General features: G+C 46.5%; 1 protein-coding gene across 2 annotated transcripts in view; it reads left to right on the top strand.

The window, feature by feature from the left end:
- Positions 1 to 20,542, top strand: part of brinp1 (bone morphogenetic protein/retinoic acid inducible neural-specific 1) — a 169,720-nt gene that overhangs the window by 101,011 nt on the left and 48,167 nt on the right. For both annotated transcript variants that reach the window (XM_055660337.1, XM_055660338.1), the window contains exon 3: positions 12,312 to 12,502. In XM_055660337.1, the coding sequence (XP_055516312.1) occupies positions 12,312 to 12,502 (191 nt within the window). The remainder of the gene's footprint in view (positions 1 to 12,311; positions 12,503 to 20,542) is intronic.

Raw genomic sequence — 20,542 nt, 5'->3', positions numbered from 1 at the left:
GTAGTTCCTTCAGGGAATTACGGATTTGTTTTCATGGAATGGATTTGGACGAGGAAGCTAGTCCTGGTTATTATTTTCAGCAGCGTGAGTTCATTTTCTTGCTGAGACTCTTCGCTGGACAGAACTGAGTCAGCAGTTTGGAGCTCGGAGCTCCCGTGAAGCCGTGATGTTTGGGGCACGCTGGCGCGGCGGGAGAGTTGGTGCCTCACAGTGCCCGAGACCCGGGTCCGATCCCGACGACGGGTGCTGTCTGTACGGAGTTTGCCCGTTCTCCCCGACCTGCAGCGTGGGGTTTCTCCGGGTACTCCGGTTTCCTCCCACACGTACAGGTTTGTAGGCTACTTAGCTTTGGTAAAGATTGTAAATTGTCCCTGGTGTGTGTGGGATAGTGCGAGTGTGCGGGGATCGCAGGTCGCCGTGGACTCGGTGGGCCGAAGGGCCTGTTTCCTTGCTGTATCTCTAGACCAAACTAAACTAAAACGTACCTATGACAGGCACATGCTGAGGGGTTGTAATATATACATTACGGTCCCAAGAATGAAGTATAGGAGGATGAGGGAGTGTGGGGGTGTTACGGGGAGGATGAGGCTGGATTCCTGACACTCCTTTTCAATTGGAACAGGTTGCCAATGTTTACTTAGGCATGGACTCATCGAGTTATAGAGTGATACAGCGTGGAACCAGGCCCTTCGGCCCAACTTGCCCACGCCGGCCAACACGTCCCAGCTACACTAGTCCCACCTGCCTACATTTGGCCCATATCGTCCAAACCTGTCCTATCCATGTACCTGTCTAAATGTTTCTTAAACGTTGCGATAGTCCCTGCCTCAACTACCTCCATACACCCACCACCCTCTGAGTAAACTAACAACCGTTGTTGACAAGGGTTTTGACCTGAATCATCACCACCCTTGTTCTTCAGGGTTGTTGCACCCACCCTTTGTGTAAAAAAGTTTCCCCTCCAGTTTAGTTTAATTTAGAGATACAGCACTGAAACAGGCCCTTCGGCCCACCGAGTCCGCACCAACCAACGATCCCCACACACTAACACTACCCCACACACACACACTAGGGACAATTTACAATGACACCAAAGCCAAATAGCCTACAAACCTGTGCGCCTTTGGAGTGTGGGAGGAAACCGGAGCACCCGGAGAAAACCCACGCAGGTCACGAGGAGAACGTGCAAACTCCGTACAGACACCACCCGTGGTCAGGATCGAACCCGGGTCTCTGTGCGCTGTGAGGCAGCAACTCTACCGCTGCGCCACCGCACCGCCCATGCCAGTTACTATGAAATCTTCCCCCACCCTCTCCCCTTAAAGCTAGGTCCTCTGCGTTTTGATTCTTCTACTCTGGGTATAAAGCTCTGTGCGTTTACCAATGGGCATTTGGTCAAGTTCCAGAGACCAGCTGGAATTCAGATGGAAAAAAAAGGGAATTTGCGGAGGTGAAACTTGTTTCAGCTGCAGGACTGGCCGGTCCCAGCACAAGCCTTAACCCTCAACACTCACCCACCCAGATGGACAATGGCCAAGCCCAGTCTCACCAGCACCTTCCCACAGCAGAGTGGCTTACATCCAGAGGTCAGTGGAGAGGAGGGCCAAACAGATGTGAGAACACTCACTGCTTGGTGTGCCAGACCCATCGTGCTGAGCAGTAAATATCTCTTTGCAAGTATCTTTGTGTAAATCATGTACTATCAACACACTTCATTTCAGGTAGTCCTTGCTCCAGCATTGCAGTCTCCTGTGTACACTCATTTCAGGTAGTCCTTGCTTTCTCCCTCCTTCCCCTCCCCTTCCCAGCTCTCCCACAGCCTACTGTCTCCGCCTCTTCCTATCTTCTCCCCCCCCCCCTCCCCCCACCTCCACATTAGTCTGAAGAAGGGTCTCGACCCGAAATGTTGCCTATTTCCTTCGCTCCACAGATGCTGCCTCACCCGCTGAGTTTCTCCAGCACTTTTGTCTACCTTCGATTTTTCCAGCATCTGCAGTTCTTTCTTAAACACTACAATGAACACACGTTCCGTTCTGTAACCACCTCCATTGTAAATGCAGATAGCCTGCTGGTTAGTTTAGTTTAGAGATACAGCGCGGCAACGGGCCCCTGGGTCCACTGAGTCCGCACCGACCAGCGATCCCCGCACACTAACACTATCCTACACACACTAGGGACAATTTCTACAAATATACCATGCCAATTAACCTACAAACCTGTACGTCTTTGGAGTGTGGGAGGAAACCGAATATCTCTGAGAAAACCCACGCAGGTCACGGGGAGAACGTACAAACTCCGTACAGACAGCGCCCGTAGTCAGGATCGAACCCGGGTCTCTGATGCTGTGAGGCAGCAACTCTACCGCTGCGCCACCGTGCTGCCCTTAAGTTGCGACATCGCACCATGTGAGAATAAAATTGATTTGAGATTTATAGGCGATAGTTGGGCATGAGTATGTTCAGATACTAAAAACTGGGAAGATTTAGTAAAAAAATCAATTTTTTTGGCAGTCAATAAAAGTGTGAGCTCCAAAAGCCATCTAGTTTTCTCAAGGAGGTGGAGGATTGGTTTTGGGAGTACATTACGTGAAACTGCAACGTGAATAGTTGCTGTCGGGATTAAACTGTCAGCATCTTTCAGTCTTCCTTGGATTTTCATTTAAGCATGAGAAATCTTGAGTGATATCTGCAGGAACACGTTGCGATTAGTTGCTAATAACGGCATGAAACCATTGTTAATCCCCAGGAGCAGATTTTAAGCTGAGGCGTTGAAAGTGTCCCAATGGAATTGTGGCACCCATCCAAATGGACCCAGCCTCATTTAATCTTCAGTTTGTCGTCAATAACTTGAAAATATACTTTCGTCAAAAAACAAACATTAAAAATGCAATTCCTTGGTTTCCAGTCGATTATGCGTTATAGCGAAAGTTCATAGTCTGTGCAGAAGTACACTGCTGGTCAGGCAGCATCTCTGGAGAACGTTGGATGTTGCCAGGACTCAAGCGTGTGAGCTATAGGTAGAGGTTGAGTATGATGGATCTCTATTCCATGGAGCGCAGGAGGATGAAGGGGGAGATCTTATAGAGGCATGCAAAATCATGAGAGGTATGGATCGGGTAGATGCACAGAGTCTTTTGCCCAGAGTAGTGGAATCGAGGACATTGGTTCAAAGTGAAGGGGAAAAGATTTGGTAGGAATCCGAGGGGTAACTTTTTCACACAAAGGGTGGTGGGTGCGTGTAGCAAGCTGCCAGAGGAGGTAGTTGAGGCTGGGACTATCCCAACGTTTCAGAAACAGTTAGACAGGTACATGGATAGGACTGGTTTGGAAGGATATGGATCAAGTGCAGGCTATTATCACAGGCATGAGACAGATACTGAAACAGAAATCTGGCTCTTTATCTGTGGCCTTCGGTGATGTTAAAGTCGGCAAGGTTATGTGTTGCAAAATATGTTCATAGTTTAATTTAGTTTATGTTAGAGACACAGCGCGGAAACAGGCCCTTCAGCACAGCGAGTCCGCACTGACCAGCGATCCCTGCACATTAGCAGTATCCTACACACACTAGGGACAATTTACATATATACCAAGCCAATTAACCTACAAACCTGCCAGTCTTTGGAGTGTGGGAGGAAACCAGAGATCTTGGAGAAAACCCACGCAGGTCACGGGGAGAACGTACAAACTCCGTACTGACAGCGCCCGTAGTCGGGATCGAACCTGGGTCTCTGGCGCCGTGAGGCAGCAACTCTACCGCTGCGCCACCGTGCCGCCCTCGTCACCGATTCTACCAATAAGTTGCTTTTGATATTATTAATTATTTCTGCCATTATCCTTGAGGTGTGACATCCTTCCCTCTTATCTGCCCTGATTTTTTTAAACACTTTTGTGAAATTGAATTTGAGAAAAGTGTCTGCAAATCCACAATCTCCGATATTACATCTCATTAGGTTTGGTAAAACATTCTTAATCTGAATTACAAATCCCTCTCGTTGACGGTAATTGAAAACTATTCCACATGCCAGGAAATCAACCCTTAATGTGATCTGAGTCACAATGCAGTGGGTTAGGTTACCAAAATGGCAGCTTGATCTTATCGCAAGGCTTGTTATTAAATTACATCCTTTGCTAAAAAACTAGAGTTTGCAGATATGCAGAAAGCCATGAAAGGACTAGAGAATTGGAAGCCAAGTTAAGACAGTGATGTGAAGAAAGGGGGGGGGGGGGGGTGGTGGACAGAGTAAACATGTACAAACAAGGTACACAGGGAACAACTCAGTGGGTCAGGCTGCACCTGTGGAGAAAAAGAATAGGTGACGTTTCTGGTCAAAAACGTTCTTCAGACGGGTTACGACAGCATTTTGTGTCTATCCTCGGTGTCAGGTCGGGGGGGACTTCCTGTTTTGCCAGGTGAGGAGGGGGCTGTGGACCCCCAGCAGGACCAAAAAACAAGACCTGTCAAAGGGCGGATGAGCTCCTAGCGAGCCAATGGCCATCCACAGTTGCGATCGCTGTCGTACATAGCATTGTAAGGAATGATGATAAAGCACACACACACACACAAAAATCCTAGGTTAATTGGCTTCGGTAAAATTGTAAATTATCCTTAGTGTGTAGGATGGTGCTAGTGTGTGAGGATCGATGTTTGGCACGGACTCGGTGGGCCGACGGGCCTGTTTCCACACTGTATCTCTAAACCATACCAAACTAAACTTGACCTAAACTAATGAAGCCAATATTCGTACTGAAGATAGACATAAAAAGCTGGAGTAACTCAATGGGGCAGGCAGCATCTCAGATTCAGATTCAGATTCAGATTCAATTTTAATTGTCATTGTCCGTGTACAGTACAGAGACATCAAAATGCATTTAGCATCTCCCTGGAAGAGCGACATAGCAAACGATTTGAATAAATAATAATAAGTGTCCGGGGGGGGGTGATTGGCAGTCACCGAGGTACGTTGTTGAAACACCTCTGGAGATGCGGTGTTTAAGAAAGGACTGCAGATGCTGGAAAAATCGAAGGCGGACAAAAATGCTGGAGAAACTCAGCGGGTGAGGCAGCATCTATGGGGCGAAGGAATAGGTGACGTTTGGGGTCGAGTCGGGTCGAAGAAGGGTCTTGACCCGAAACGTCACTTATTTCTCCAACATTTTTGTCTACCTTTAAACTAAAAACCTGATTGTCAGCGGAGGGCTGGTGACAGGAGTTGGTTCAATCAGGGATTAAATTAATTGTACCGTGTCGTTTATTGGATGAATTGTACAGGGTGTGTGGAATGAACAGTCTTGATGGAGTAGGTGACCTTTCCTTGTTCCAACTTGGTGACAATATATCACCTGTGGAATGTAGATTGGAAAGGTTGCTCGCAGAGATTGTGTATTCGATGGCTCCGACAAGACATCATTGGCATTTCAATTCTCCATAAATCTGTCAGGATTAAAGGAAAAGACTCATTGGCAGATCCCAAGCCTGTGACTTATTATTTAATTATCTCTCAGTCAGCGCCTTCAACCTGAAATTTCGGAGGCAGCATCAACTGTAGAAAGGAAAGGAAAGGAATAGGCGATGTTTCAGGCCGAGACCCTTCTTCACTGCAGAGGGTGGTGAAAATTGCCCAACGCATCACCGGTTCCTCACTCCCCTCCATTGAGTCTGTCCAAAGCAAGCGTTGTCTGCGGAGGGCGCTCAGCATCGCCAAGGACTGCTCTCACCTCAACCATGGACTGTTTACCCTCCTACCATCCGGGAGGCGCTACAGGTCTCTCCGTTGCCGGACCAGCAGGTCCAGGAACAGCTTCTTCCCTGCTGCTGTTACATTACTCAACACTGTACCTTGGTGATTGCCAAAGCACCCCCCCCCCACCCCGGACACTCCTCCCACAAGAAAAACACTATGACTGTATGCACGTAAATAGATTTATTTATTGCTCATAATCTATGTCGCTCTTCCAGGGAGATGCTAACTGCATTTCGTTGTCTCTGTACTGTACACTGACTATGACAATTAAAGTTGAATCTGAATCTTCTGAATCTTCAGACTGCTACGAAGAAGTCTGAAGAATGAGTCTCAAACCGAAATGTCACCTATTCCTTTTCACCAGAGATGCTGCCTGACCTGCTGAGTTATTCCAGCTATTTGTGGCTACTTTCAGTTATTATATTCCTCATACTAAGTGGTATGAGACCGAAGATCTCGGAGAAAACCCACGCATGTCACGAGGTAACTCAGCAGGACAGGCAGCATCTCTGGAGAGAAGGAACGGGTGATGTTTCGGGTCTCGGCAATGTTCTTTATCTTTCTTGCATATATGTGCTCGAAATCCAGTCCATGGCGGGTCATGAGTGCGATCTAAAAAATATTTTTTTTAATGCATCCAAGACTACACGATTACTTGGGGAACCATAAAAATGCTCAAAGCTTCGATTTTCCAGCATCTGCAGATCCTTCTTAAGCATAAAAATGCTCAACGTGGGCTGGAGATAGATCCACCATGATTGGTTGGCAGAATAGACTTGATGGGCTGAATGGCCTGCCTCTGCTCCTCTGATCGGATGAATCTAAGATACCCTTTCCCCTCGTTGGTTCTGCACTGATCTAAGTAAAATTCTCATCCACACTCCAGGAATTCTATCTTCACAGTGAATTGCAAATTTACTTTGACCATTCAATGGACCCATTCACCTACTCATAAAATCACCTGTTGTTATCAAAGTACTTTCTCCATTTGATGTTACTTCCTCCGTTGCCACTGCTGTGTCCTTGTAGGCAGCACGGTGGCGCAGCGGTAGAGTTTCTGCCCTACAGCGCCATATACCCGGGTTCGATCCTGACTATGGGTGCTGTCTGTGCAGAGTTTTACGTTCTCCCCGCGACCTGCGTGGGTTTTCCTCCCACATTCCGAAAAAAAGACGTATAGGTTTTATAGTTAGTTTGCTTTGGTAAAAATTGTACATTCTCCCTCGTGTGTGTCGGATAGTGTTGGTGTGGATGATCGCTGGTCGGTCAGACTTGGTGCCTGTTCCACACTATCTCCAAACTAAATTAAACTAAACTAAACTACACTGCATCAGGATCAGCTTTGAAACCAGTTCCACAACCGGAGATCGACACAGAATGCTGGAGTAACTCGGCAGGCCAGGCAGCATCTCTGGAGAGAAGGAATGGTGACTGCTCGTCTGAAGAAGGGTCTCGTCCCAAAAGTCACCCACTCCTTCTCTCCTGAGATTCTGCCTGCCCCGCTGAGTTACTCCAGCATTTTGTGTCCACCTTCGATTTAAAGCAGCACCTGTAGTTCTTTCCTAACCATTTCATTTATCCCTGCACCTTCAGAAATTCACACCAATCTGCTTGTCAACAAAAGGCATAGCCTGCTACATTGCGAGGATCATAATATCAAAAACATTTTTTTACTCTTAAAATCCGCCAATCTTTCTCTTTAAGACATGCATGTTGGTGAACAGCAGTGAAAAATGGGGTGGGGAAATGTAGTGCTGTCAGAACTGGGCATCTAAATAGGACGACAACAGTGTATTAATTAGTGTCTGAATGTCAAGTCTTTTCTAACACAAGTGCACTTGCATTCTGTCTTAAAAAAGCCTGCGAGCAAACACAGCTTTGAAGCCAGAGGGGCCCCAAAATAGAATTTCATCTTTTCCTGCAAAATGCCCTTTGACTTTGAAGTTTTTGCCTCCACAAAATCTCCACTTCTTGTCCTTAACGTTGTTGCCTGAAGCTGGCATTAGACACTGCACCCACTCCTTGATAGCACTGTGCAATTTCAATCCATTTGCCGTCCCTTACAAGTGAGTCTGTGCAACAATACTTGTTTCTGCAGCTTGTTTTCCCACACAATGCTCGCTGAATCCCTGTGTGTCTGAAGAAGGGTCACAATCCGAAACGTCATCCGATCCTTCTCGCCAGAGATGCTGCCTGTCCCGACGAGTTACTCCAGCATTCTGTTTCTATAAATGAAACGGTTGACTTTTTCACACAGAGAGTTGTGAGTCTGTGAAACTCTCTGCCTCAGAAGGCGGTGGAGGCCGGTTCTCTGTATACTTTCAAGAGAGAGCTCGATAGGGCTCTTAAAGATAGCGGAGTCAGAGGATATGGGGAGAAGGCAGGAACGGGTTACTGATTGTGGATGATCAGCCATGATCACATTGAATGGCGCTGCTAGCTCGAAGGGCCGAATGGCCTACTCCTGCACCTATGGTCTATTGTCTACTGATGTGTTATTGTGTTAACAGGCGCGTATAGTTGCAGATAACAAGAATTCCATTGTTTCGTTGCCAATGCACATGGTGATTAATTAGTTTAGTTTAGTTTAGAGATACAGCGCGGAAACAGGCCCTTCGGCCCATCGAGTCCACACCGACCAGTGATCCCTGCGCACCAGTACTATCCTACACACACACTAGGGCCAATTTACAATGTTAACAAAACCAATTAACCTACAAACCTGTACGTCTTTGTTGTGTGGGAGGAAACCGGAGCACCCGGAGAAAACCCACGCAGGCCATGGGGAGAACGTACAAACTCCATACAGACTGCACTCACTGTCAGAATTGAACCCTGGGTTCCCTTGAGCTGTAAGGCAGCAACTCTACCGCTGCGCCACCCCTAGTTCCTCTTAACTCTTATGGCCAGTGAGTGGATTTGCTTGTGGTCAGGACAGATGACACAGAAAGAGCATTATTGTGAGGCAACAATTGTTTAAAGCAACCAGAATTGATTAGTACGGGAGTCAGAGGTTATGGGGAGAAGGCAGGAGAATGGAGTTAAGAGGAAGAGATAGATCAGCCATGATTGAATGGCGGAGTAGACTCGATGGGCCGAATAGCCTGATTCTGCATCTAAAACTTATGAACTTAGGGGAACTTCTTTGGGCTGATGAGTTTTGGCCCTGTCCCACTGTACGAGTTCATTCAAGAGCTCTCCCGAGTTTAAAAAAAAATCAAACTCGTGGTAAGCACGTAGAATGAACGTAGCGGGTACGTCGGAGCTCGGGGACGTCTCTTAGCGGCTCGTAAAGCAAACGGCAGGTACTCGGGGAACGCGGTAAGCGGTATTTTGAAAAATGTCCACGAGAGCCCCGAGTACCGACTAGCGGCCATTACCGTAAATATCCGAGTTCGAATCAGGGCAAACTCGGAAGAACTCTTTGAATGAACTCGTACAGTGGGACAGGGCTTTTTCTTTGCTCATGATAAGTTTTTTTTTATTGCAAGATCACATAATAATCTCATAATAAGTCCATAAGTCGTAGGAGCAGAATGAACTGCACGATAACAAATTGCACCTGTAGACAAGAGTTTGTGCAATGCTTCACGTTTTTTTAAACTGTGGTCAAATCTGTTTGTGTTTTGCATTTGAAACTGAGGGGGGAAGTAAGGTCATCGTACAACGGAGCTATTATGTCGGCCTAGTTAATATTCATCTGTCGCCCTCTGTAAACAGAATTATTGGGTAGGAGTAAATACATTGCCAAATAAGTAGGCATTCCCACTCCATTGTGAGTACTGAGTACTGGCAACAAGCCAACTCAATGCTAGCATTTCTTTCGAGTGGGCTTGTATACAAAAATAGGGGTGTAATGTTGAGGCTCTACAAGGCACTGGTCAGGCCGCATTCGGAATATTGTGAGCAATTTCGGGCACCGTATCTGTGGAAGGATGTGCTGGCTCTGGAGAGAGTCCAGAGGAGGTTTACGAGAATGATCCCAGGAATTAGTGGTAGACAAAAATGCTGGAGAAACTCAGCGGGTGCGGCAGCATCTATGGAGCGAAGGAAATAGGCAACGTTTCGTCCCGAAACCCAAAGGAAATAGGTAACGTTTCGGGTCGAAACCCAAAGGGTTTCGGCCCGAAACGTTGCCTATTTCCTTCGCTCCATAGATGCTGCTGCACCCGCTGAGTTTCTCCAGCATTTTTGGTTTTTTGGTTTCGGCCCGAAACGTTGCCTATTTCCTTCGCTCCATAGATGCTGCTGCACCCGCTGAGTTTCTCCAGCATTTTTGGTTTTTTGGTTTCGTCCCGAAACGTTGCCTATTTCCTTCGCTCCATAGATGCTGCCGCACCCGCTGAGTTTCTCCAGCATTTTTGTCTGCCTTCGATTTTCCAGCATCTGCAGTTCCTTATTTTTTATTTTATTTTTTTTTAAATATTTTATTTGATTAGAAGTAAGTAAGTCATATGGCACCAAAGTGCCTAATATATATTTTCATAATACATTTTATGTACAACTTCTTTTTTTTTTGTTACATTGAGAAAAGATGAGAATAAGAAAAAGAAGTTAGATAGTAAAGGATAGAAAGATGTGAAATATATAGTGCGTGCAGAAAGAAAACGAGTAAATGAAGAAAGTTGAGAGAGAAAATAGTGAAAAGAAAATAAAAATAAAAAAGAAAAAGAGATCATTATTTATAATCTTGACCAACCCTCGTCCAGTCCTGAAACAGTTATTTTTTACAATTTGCAGTTCTTTCTTGACCAGGGTTAACCTATGATGAGCGTTTGAGTACAGGCACTGGGCCTGTACTCGCTGGAGTTTAGGAGAATAATGGGGAACCCTCATTGAAACGTACAGAATAGTCAAAGGCTTGGACAGAGTGGATGTGGAGAGGATGTTTCCACTAGTGGGAGGGTCTAGGACTGGAGGTCACAGCCTTAGAATTAAAGGACGTTCTTTTTGGAAGATGAGGAGAAGTTTATTTAGTCAGAGGGTGGTGAATCTGTGGAACTCATTGCCACAGAAGGCAGTGGAGACCAATGCACATGGTGGAGTCAGTGGATATTTTTAAGGAAGAGATGGATAGATTCTTGATTAGTGCGGGTGTCAGGGGGGTTATGGGGAGAAGGCAGGAAAAATGGGGTTGGGAGGGAGAGATAGATCAGCCCATGATGGGCCGAATGGCCTGATTCTACTCCTATCACTTATGACCTTATGACCTTAAGGCATTGTCAATGTCTCACCTTGGGTCACCTAATGAAACCCTCTTTAGAAAGACTGGCTGCTGTCTTTAAAATAGCACACAGAGATTTCATGTCTTCCATTTGGCTCAGATGCCTGATAACAGTTGAGAGGAAATTGAACCCGAATCTGGAGGTGTGCGTTTTTATCTCATGAATGAACAACATGAATGAAAGTTACAAAATTCATCTGCAGTAATCTTAACGGTCCGTGCATGTTTTTTTTTCTCTCCATAATCTTCAAATGATCCAAACATTACATTGGGGGCGGACTGAGAAACAAAGATAACATATCAGTAATTAATGGTAATAAAATGTAATTGCTCTTAGGAAAAAAAAGGCACTGCTGGAAGCAATTACAGCAGGTTAAATGGGGCCAATATGATTTTAATATTGATTTCAGCAAGCCTGTCAAAAGCAACGTATAAAAGGAAGGATTTTACTGCAATTTTGAAGATTAACTTTAGTCAAAATGCAGAGCTTTTGTGCACATATTGGGCTGCATCAAAGCTGAATGAATCAAATCAAATCACATTTCACCCCTGCCATTGGGAAGAAGGTACAGGAGCCTGAAAACTGTAATGTCCAGGTTCAGGACCAGCTTCTTCCCTACAGCCATCAGGCTATTAGACCACCACAACCTCAAATAAGCTCTGAGCCACATAGACTTGGGGGCATTGGTTTTGTCTTTTTGCACTATTATTGTATGTGTGTACATGCACAAACGCATGCACGCTCACACACGCTTGCACACACATGCATGCACACACACACACACATATGCACGCTCACACACGCTTGCACACACATGCATGCACACACACACACATATGCACGCTCACACACGCTTGCACACACATGCACGCACACACACACATGCACGCACACACACACACACACACATATTTGCACACATATGCTTGCACACACATGCATGCACACACACGTGCACACACATGCATGCACACACATATGCACGCTCACATATGTTTGCACACATCCATGCACACACACCTGCACACGCATGCATGCACACACGCATGCATACACGCATGAACACACACGCATGCATACACGCACACACCCACTTTAATTTATACATCCACACAAAATGAATCTACCATTAATCTTTAAAAAAACATAAAGACCATCAGATTAGATGGAGAGTCTCCGCTGCGATGAGCACCTTTTACAGCTCGTGTCTCCTTTTCGTCTTCGAATGTGCAGATATCTTTTGCATGATAGCATGGATTCTATCATGGCTGATCTATCGTTCCCTCTGACGACGCCTTGTTTGTTTCTACGCTACCTGCCTGACCGTTCTGCTGTTGTCGTTGCAGAGAATTTGCACGTTGGAAGGTGAGGAATACTGCGGTGGAGAGGAGGGACCTCATCCGAAATCCCATCCCACTCATGCCGGAATTCCAGAGAAGCATCCGCCTGCTTGGGAGGAGGCCGTCAACCCAGCAAGTGATCGACACCGTCATCCGAAAATACGGAACGCATGTCCTCTCATCCGCTATCCTTGGAGGTAGGTTTGTCCAGTTACTTACAGCTCACCTTCAATGTTCGTCAATGATGCACCACAACAGCCTTGAAATTCAATCAGGTTGAGATTCAATAGACAATGGGCAATAGGTGCAGGAGTAGGCCATTCGGCCCTTCGAGCCAGCACCGCCATTCAATGTGATCTTGGATGATCATCCCCAATCAGTACCCCATTCCTGCCTTCTCCCCATATTCCCTGACTCCGCTATCTTTAAGAGCCCTATCTAGCTCTCTCTTGAAAGCATCCAGAGAATTGGCCTCCACTGCCCTCTGAGGCAGGGAATTCCACAGACTCACAACTCTCTGTGAGAAAAAGTGTTTCCACATCTCCATTCTAAATGGCTTACCCTTTATTCTTAAACTGTGGCCCCTGGTCCTGGGCTCCCCCAACATCAGTACAGTAGGTTTGGTACAGTGAAAATCTTTTGTTTGCATGCTATCCCAAATCAGCGATCAGACCCTTCAGAGTCTGTAGAAGGGTCCCGACCCAAACCGTCTCCCAACCTTTTTCTCCAGAGATGCTGTCCTGCTATTATGTCCCAGCTACACTGGTCCCACCTGCCTGCGCTCGGTCCATATCCCTCCAAAATTAATTTAATTTAGTTTATTGTCACGTGTTCCAAGGTGCAGTGCAATGGTTTTTCTTGCGTAAGTCAGCGCAAAGACTATATGTGATTACAATCGAGCCGTCCGCCATGTACAGATACAGGATAAAGGGAATAACGTTTCGAGCAGGATAGATTCCAATTAAGTCTGATTATAGACAGTCCGAGGGTCTCTGTGGAGTTAGATGGTATATCAGGTCTGGTCTCCAGTTGGTTCAGTTGCCTGATAAAACCAGCAAATTGCTTCCATTCACTGATCCGATTGCTCATGTGACCCCAGGCACTGATCATGCCTTTGACTGGGTGGCACGGTGGCGCAGCGGTAGAGTTGCTGCCTCACAGCGCCAGAGACCCGGGTTCGATCCTGACCACAGGTGCTGTCTGTGCAGAGTTTCTACGTTCTCCCCATGACTTGTCTGAGTTTGCTCTGGGTGCTTCAGTTTCCTCCCACACTCCAAAGACGTACAGGTTGGTAGGTTTACTGGCTTGGTAAAATTGTCCCCAGTGTGTGTAGGCACAAAAAACCGGAGTAACTCAGCGGATCAGGCAGCGTCTCTGGAGAAAAGGAATAGGTGACGTTTCGGATCGAGATCCTTCTTCAGACTGATAGTCAGAGGATAGGGAAACAAGATATGTAGACGGTGATGTAGAGAAATATCTCTCTTAAATTACATCAAGAAGGAACTGCAGATGCTAGAAAATCGAAGGTAGACAAAAGGGCCGGAGAAACTCAGCGGGTGCGGCAGCATCTATGGAGCGAAGGAAATAGGCAACGTTTCGGGCCGAAACCCTTCTTGAATGGTGGCGCAGACCTGATGGGCCGAATGGCCAAATTCTGCTCTTATCACTTATGAACTCAACTCAACTCAATTAGGTCTCTCCGTGAAAACTCTGGAAATTGAGTGAGGCGTTTTATTTCCCAGGCTAAAAAACGAATACTAAACATTTGAGCTCGTGGTCAAATACAGTTATTTGTGTCTCAGCTTTTTGATGTTGCAGTTCAGCTTATTGTCACATATACCGAGGTACAGTGAAAAGCTATTGTTGCGTGCTATCCAGTGAATGGAAAATCAATACATGATTACAATCGAGACACTCACATGGACTGATACGTGATAGGGGAATGACGTTTAGTGCAAGGTAAAGCCAGCAAAGTCCAATCAAGGTTAGTCCGGGGGTCTCCAAAGAGGTAGATAGTAGGTCAGCATTGCTCTCTGGTTGTGGTAGGATGATTCCTTTATCATTGCTGGGTCAAAAGCCATGCATAACCCACCCTGTGAGAATACATTTGCTGCACAAAGTACGGTGCTTGAGAAAGGCTACCCTAATGGATCATTGACAAGCAAACTGGAGTTGAGCAATAAATCCTGGCCTTGCTACTGACACTCGCAAGCCAAAAAATTAATTTAAAATAATTTTTCCAGTCGGAGCTCCATTGCGTTCCATTAAAAATAATGGATTTTCTCTTTGAATATTATCACTTGAATTTTTAAAACGTAATGATTTTTATTTAGTAATTGGTTCCTCAGAGGTCAATGGGTCTTGTTCATTTATTAGATTTACTCTGCCCTTTGTAATTTGGTTTCTGAAGCGAGCCTTGGTGTTTAATGATTACACCCACCACTTTGTATAACATACTCGGGGGTTAGGATGCAGGAACCTTCCCAAGTTCAAAATAGAAGCTAGATTAAATTAAATAAAAGCCGCAGCTAACAATGGCCTGTTTCCTTGATCATCGGTAGTTTTTTGAATATCTTTCATTCACTTGTTCATCTCTCTGTATCACTGTCTATGTTTCCCTCTCCCCTGACTTTCGGTCTGAAGAAGGGTCTCGACCCAAAGCGTCATCTATTCCTTCTCTCCTGAGATGCTACCTGTCCCGCTGAGTTACTCCAGCCTTTTGTGTCTGTCTTCGAAATAAAAGTGCGTTTCATGTGCAAGGGAAGTTTTAAGGGCCTGTCCCACTTCCGTGATTTTTTTCGGCGACTTGCCAGCACCCGTCACAGGTGGGCGACTACTCACCACCAAACAGGCGACATGTCAGGGGGGGGGGAGCACAGTGGCACAGCAGTAGAGTTGCTGCCTTACAGCGCCAGAGACCCGGGTTCGATCCTGACTATGGGTGCTGTCTGTACGGAGTTTGTCTGCTCTCCCCGTGAAAACATGTGTTTTCTCCCACATTCCAAAAGACTTGAAGGTTTGTAGCTAAATTGGCTTCGGTAAAAACTGTCCCTGGTGTGCAGGGTGTGTAAGGGAGAGTGGGATAAAATAGAACTAGTGTGGATGGGTGATCGCTGGTCGGCACAGACTTGGTGGGACGAAGGGCCTGTATCCACCCTGTATCTCTAAACTGACAATAATAACAAAGGATAAAATAAAATATTATATTTGTGGAATACACTTTAGTTTCGCTTTAGATATAATTCCCAATGGTAAGAATGAATTTTCAGAGATAGACACAAAAAGCTGGAGTGACTCAACGGGTCAGGCAGCATCCTTGGAGAGAAGGAATAGGATCGAGACCCTTCTTCAGACTGAGAGTCAGGGGAAAAGGAAACGAGGGATATAGATGGTGATCAGGAGAGATATGGAACAAATGAAGGAGAGATATGCAAAAAAGTAATGATGTTAAAGGCAACAGGCTAGGTGAAAACGAGTTACAGACAATGAAATGCAACAAGTCAACAGTTAAACTAGAACGACTCGAGTGGGGGAGGGTCTTTTATCATCATTAATTTTTTTCATGTCTTTCATTCATTTGTTGTTGTGGGAGATTGCAACCTTCACGTGGTCCGTGAATTTTGTTTCAGCGAATGCAATCGACCTGGCGTGCACAATCAAATAAGATCAATTAGAACAAGTTGTCCTGCAACTTTAGGCTGTGCACGCCATACGCAAGAAGAAGATTCATTTGTTCTATGTAAGAAAGAACTATCTAATCACTTCTATAGACCCAGCTGACAGTCCCAGCCTCAACTACCTCCTCTGGCAGCTCGTTCCATACACCCAGCCTTTGTTAACAACACTTGCCTGAAGAAGGGTTACTGAATCGAAACATCACCTATCCCTGTTCTTCACGGTTGCTGCTTGACCTGCAGTTACTCCAGCACTGTGTGTCTTTTTTTTTTAACAACACTTGCATTTCTCAAATGCTGATCGAATCCTTAATACCCGATTTCTGTGAGAAAACAAAATGTGGCAACTTGCCTCAAGAACAGTTTATTTTTTAAATAAGCACGATTTCCAGGGGCTTCCAGTTGAATCATGAGCGTGGGTGAGTCTGGCAGACTTACAATGGGTGAAGGAATGAAGGAAGTAGTTGGTGAAAGGATGTTTCACGACAATCAACGGCGTTTTGTACGTTCTCCTCATGACCTGCGTGGGTTTTCTCTGAGATCTCCGGTTTCCTCCCACACTCCAAAGACGTGCAGGTTTGCAGGTTAATTGGCTTGGTATAAAGTGTAAATTTGTCCCTCGTTTGTGTTCACGTGCGGGGATTGCTGGTCGGCGCGGGCTCGGTGGGGCCGAAGGGCCTGTGTCTCTAAACTAAACTCAGCATGAGGTAGGGGGGCCAAGAGACTCGAGGGAGTTCTGCAGGCTTATTCCGCGCTGAGTTTGACAACTAAGCATTTGCGCCCTGTAGTTGGGAGCGGGTGGAGCTGTGGTGGCGCGCTGCTGCGACCCGACCCCGGGGATTCGGAGGCTCCAACCGCAGGTCTGGTGGACGGTGACACCGGGAGCCCGCGGGTCCCTGTTGGGAGACCGCTTTTCGGGGCTTCCGCAACGCCGACTTCTCCCGCCCGAGTTGCGGGGTTGAAGAGTACCTGGAGCGGGGCCTTATAACATCGCCCGGCGCGGCTTCAACGGCTGCGGGACTTTGCCAGCGCCCGCCGGGGGCTCCAACACCAAGATCCGGAGCGTGGCCTTGCATCACCCAGCGCGGCTTTAATGACCGCGGGACATTTACCATCGCCAGCCGGGGGCTTTGACTCTGACATCGGAGGGGAATGGGGAGAGCAGGGGAGAGATAAGTCTTTGCCTTCCATCACAGCGAGGAGGAGATGCACTGTGATGGATGTTTGTGTAAATTGTGTTGTGTCTTGGTTCATCTACATGTGTGTATGACTGCAGAAACAACATTTGCGTTTGAACCTCAAGAGGTTCAAATGACAACAAATAAATTGTATTGTATTGTATTGCATTGCATTGTAAATCCCCACAGTGGTCTGCAAGTGGGCAGTCACGCTCCTACAAACACTGGAATAAGTCGGCCTTTTGAAACCCATCCAGGACGTGTTCGGGTCATTTGATTAAAATTCAACAAGGATCAGAAATGGAACCGAAATGGAAATAGCTCCCATAGTCTAATTCTGTGTGTTTACTCAGCAGGCCTCTCTCCGAGAGGTGGCTAGCAATTTATGAGCCCGTAACTCTCTGCGGTGTCAGATTGTGAACTGAAAGCAGCATATATAAGGCTGAAAACATGGCAATCACACTGGGCAAACACTGGAGCCATGGAAGCGGCAGCCACTTTTATTCCTAAAGTTTATTCCTGCTGCATGACCAGTCGAGAGAGGCAGAGAGAAATGGCCCGAAACGTCGGCCCGAAACGTCGCCTATTTCCTTCGCTCCATAGATGCTGCTGCACCCGCTGAGTTTCTCCAGCAATTTTGTGTACCTCCGATCTTCCAGCATCTGCAGTTCCCTCTTGAACACAACAGAGAGAAATGGCGGTGGATCTGAGGAATTCATTGCCACAGGGGCTGCGGAGGCCAAGTCGATGGATATGTCTATGGAGGAGATAGATAGATTCTTGATTAGTACAGGTGTCAAGGGCTATGAGGATAAGGCAGGGCCCAGAATGGTGTCAATGGATAATTTTATTTTTAAGGCAGAGAGAGAGAGATTCCCGACTGCAGTTCAGTTTCAGTTCAGGTTGGTTTATTGTCACTAGTACCGAGGTACAGTGAAAAGCTTTTGTTGCGTGCTAACCAGCCAATGGAAAGACAATACATGATTACAGTCATGCCATTGACAGTGCATTAATACAGGTGTTGGGGGTTCTGGGGAGAAGGCAGGTGATTAGGGTTGAGAGGGAGAGATAGATCAGCCATGATTGAATGGGTGGAGGACACCTGGCCTAATTCTGCTCCTATCACATGAACAATAAATGTGTCTATTATCTTTCATGTCCATTAAAAATACGTTCAATTCCTCACTGTTTACCCAAAGTCACTGGGAGAAGATTATTACAGAGGGTAATGTGTAAGTGAATCCTCTGCAGCAGAGAATTCAGATATTCTTGGATCATTGCCATGTGCCGAGATGAGAAAAACATTTTTCACACAGAGAGTGGTGAATCTCGGGAACTCTCTGCCACGGAAGGTAGTTGAGGCCACAGTTCATTGGCTATATTTAAGAGGGAGTTGGATGTGGCCTTTGTGGCTAAAGGGATCAGGGGGTATGGAGAGAAGGCAGGTACAGGATACTGAGTTGGATGATCAGCCATGATCATAATGAATAGTGGTGCAGGCTCGAAGTGGTGCAGGCACCTAGTAATTTCTATGTTTTGTGTGAGAGAGAGTCATTTCTTTTTCATAGTTTCTCTTTCCCATTATCTTTTCATTTCATAAGATCAGAAGTGATCGTAAGGTTGGGAAGGTCATAAGTGATAGGAGCAGAATTAGGCCATTTGACCCATCATGGCTGATCTATCTCTCTCTCCTAACCCCATTCTCCTGCCTTCTCCCCATAACCCTTGACACCCATACTCATCAAGTATCTGCCAATCTCTGCCTTAAAAAATATCCATTGACTTGGCCTCCACAGCCTTCTAAGGCAACGAGTTCCAAAGATTCACCACCCTCTGACTAAAGAAATTCCTCCTCCTCTCCTTCCTAAAGGAACGTCCTCTAATTCTGAGGCTATGACCTCTGGTCCTAGAGTCTCCCACAACTGGGGAACATCCTCTCCGCATCCACTCTATCCAGGCCCTTCACTATTCGGTAAGTTTCAATGAGGGGGCCCCTCATCCTTCTAAACTGCAGCGAGTACAGGCCCAATGCCGTCAAACGCTCATCATATGTTAACCCACTCATTCCTGGGATCATTCTCGTACATTTCTATTGACAGAGGATAAGACTCTATGACAAGTCGGATCAGAGTGTGGATGATATTTAGTCAGGCAAACTTGGTTTATGCTCAGATTGTCTATTGAACTAAAGTTGTCAAATTTCAGAAGCAATAATCCTCGGTGATCGGTACAGAGCGGAGCAGCATAAAATCGGGCTTTGTAACATCTGTAGTTTCAGTGTTTCCCAGTTGCTAATTCAGGTAAAGTTTACTGTGGGATATTAGCCGTGGTTTCTAAATGCGATTGCTTGCTGCCCACCATTTTCAAAGGGATTAGTCACGCAAGCTTTGACGCTAACGCTGCCACATTGGATCCTGATGACACCGCTAATCCCATCGGCTTCGCGGAGGAAAACTCGTCCCCCTGTAGACCAGAGGGGGGATGTGATGGGAGAGGAATGAGGCCGGAGGAGAGGAGAAGGGACCGGGGCCCGGGGACCTGCGTGGGTCTGGCTACCGACAACAAACAGGAGTGTGGGAGGAAACCGAGGATCTTGGAGGAGAAAACCCACGGAGGTCACGGGGAGAAACGTACAAACTCCGTACAGACAAGCACCTGTAGTCGGGATCGAACCCGGGTCCCTGGCGCTGTAAAGGCTGCAAGACAATACATGTACAAAAGCACGAGGGGAAATAGATCGGGTAGACGCACAGAGTCTCTTGCCCAGAGTAGGGGAATTGAGGACCAGAGGATATAGGTTCAAGGTGAAGGGGGAAAGATTTAATAGGAGTCCAAGGGTTAACTTTTTCACACAAAGGGTGGTGGGTGTATGGAACAAGCTGCCAGAGGAGGTAGTTGAGGCTGGGATTATCCCATTGTTTAAGCAGAGGGTAGACAGGTAGGACATAGACGCTGCTGCACCCGCTGAGTTTCTCCAGCATTTTTGTGAACCTTCGATTTTCCAGCATCTGCACAGTTCCTTCTTGAACACATGGATAGGACAGGTGTGGAGGGATATGGACCAAGCTATTCTATTTTCACACAGAGAGTGGTGAATCTCTGGAACTCTCTGCCACAGAGGGTGCCAGTTGAGGCCAGTTCATTGGCTATATTTAAGAGGGAGTTAGATGTGGCCCTTGTGGCTAAAGGGATCAGGGGGTATGGAGAGAAGGCAGGTACGGGATACTGAATTGGATGATCAGCCATGATCATATTGAATGGCGGTGCAGGCTCGAAGGGCCGAATGGCCTACTCCTGTACCTGCCTTTCTCCATACCCTATAAGTGCAGGCACAAGGGCGGGATCTAACTCCCTCTGGGGCATGTTGTCCGGCCTGGGTAAGTTG

The sequence above is a fragment of the Leucoraja erinacea genome, chromosome 31 (genome assembly GCF_028641065.1).
Source record: "Leucoraja erinacea ecotype New England chromosome 31, Leri_hhj_1, whole genome shotgun sequence".
Classification (NCBI taxonomy): Eukaryota; Metazoa; Chordata; class Chondrichthyes; order Rajiformes; family Rajidae; genus Leucoraja; species Leucoraja erinaceus.
This window is presented reverse-complemented; position numbering and strand designations above follow the sequence as displayed.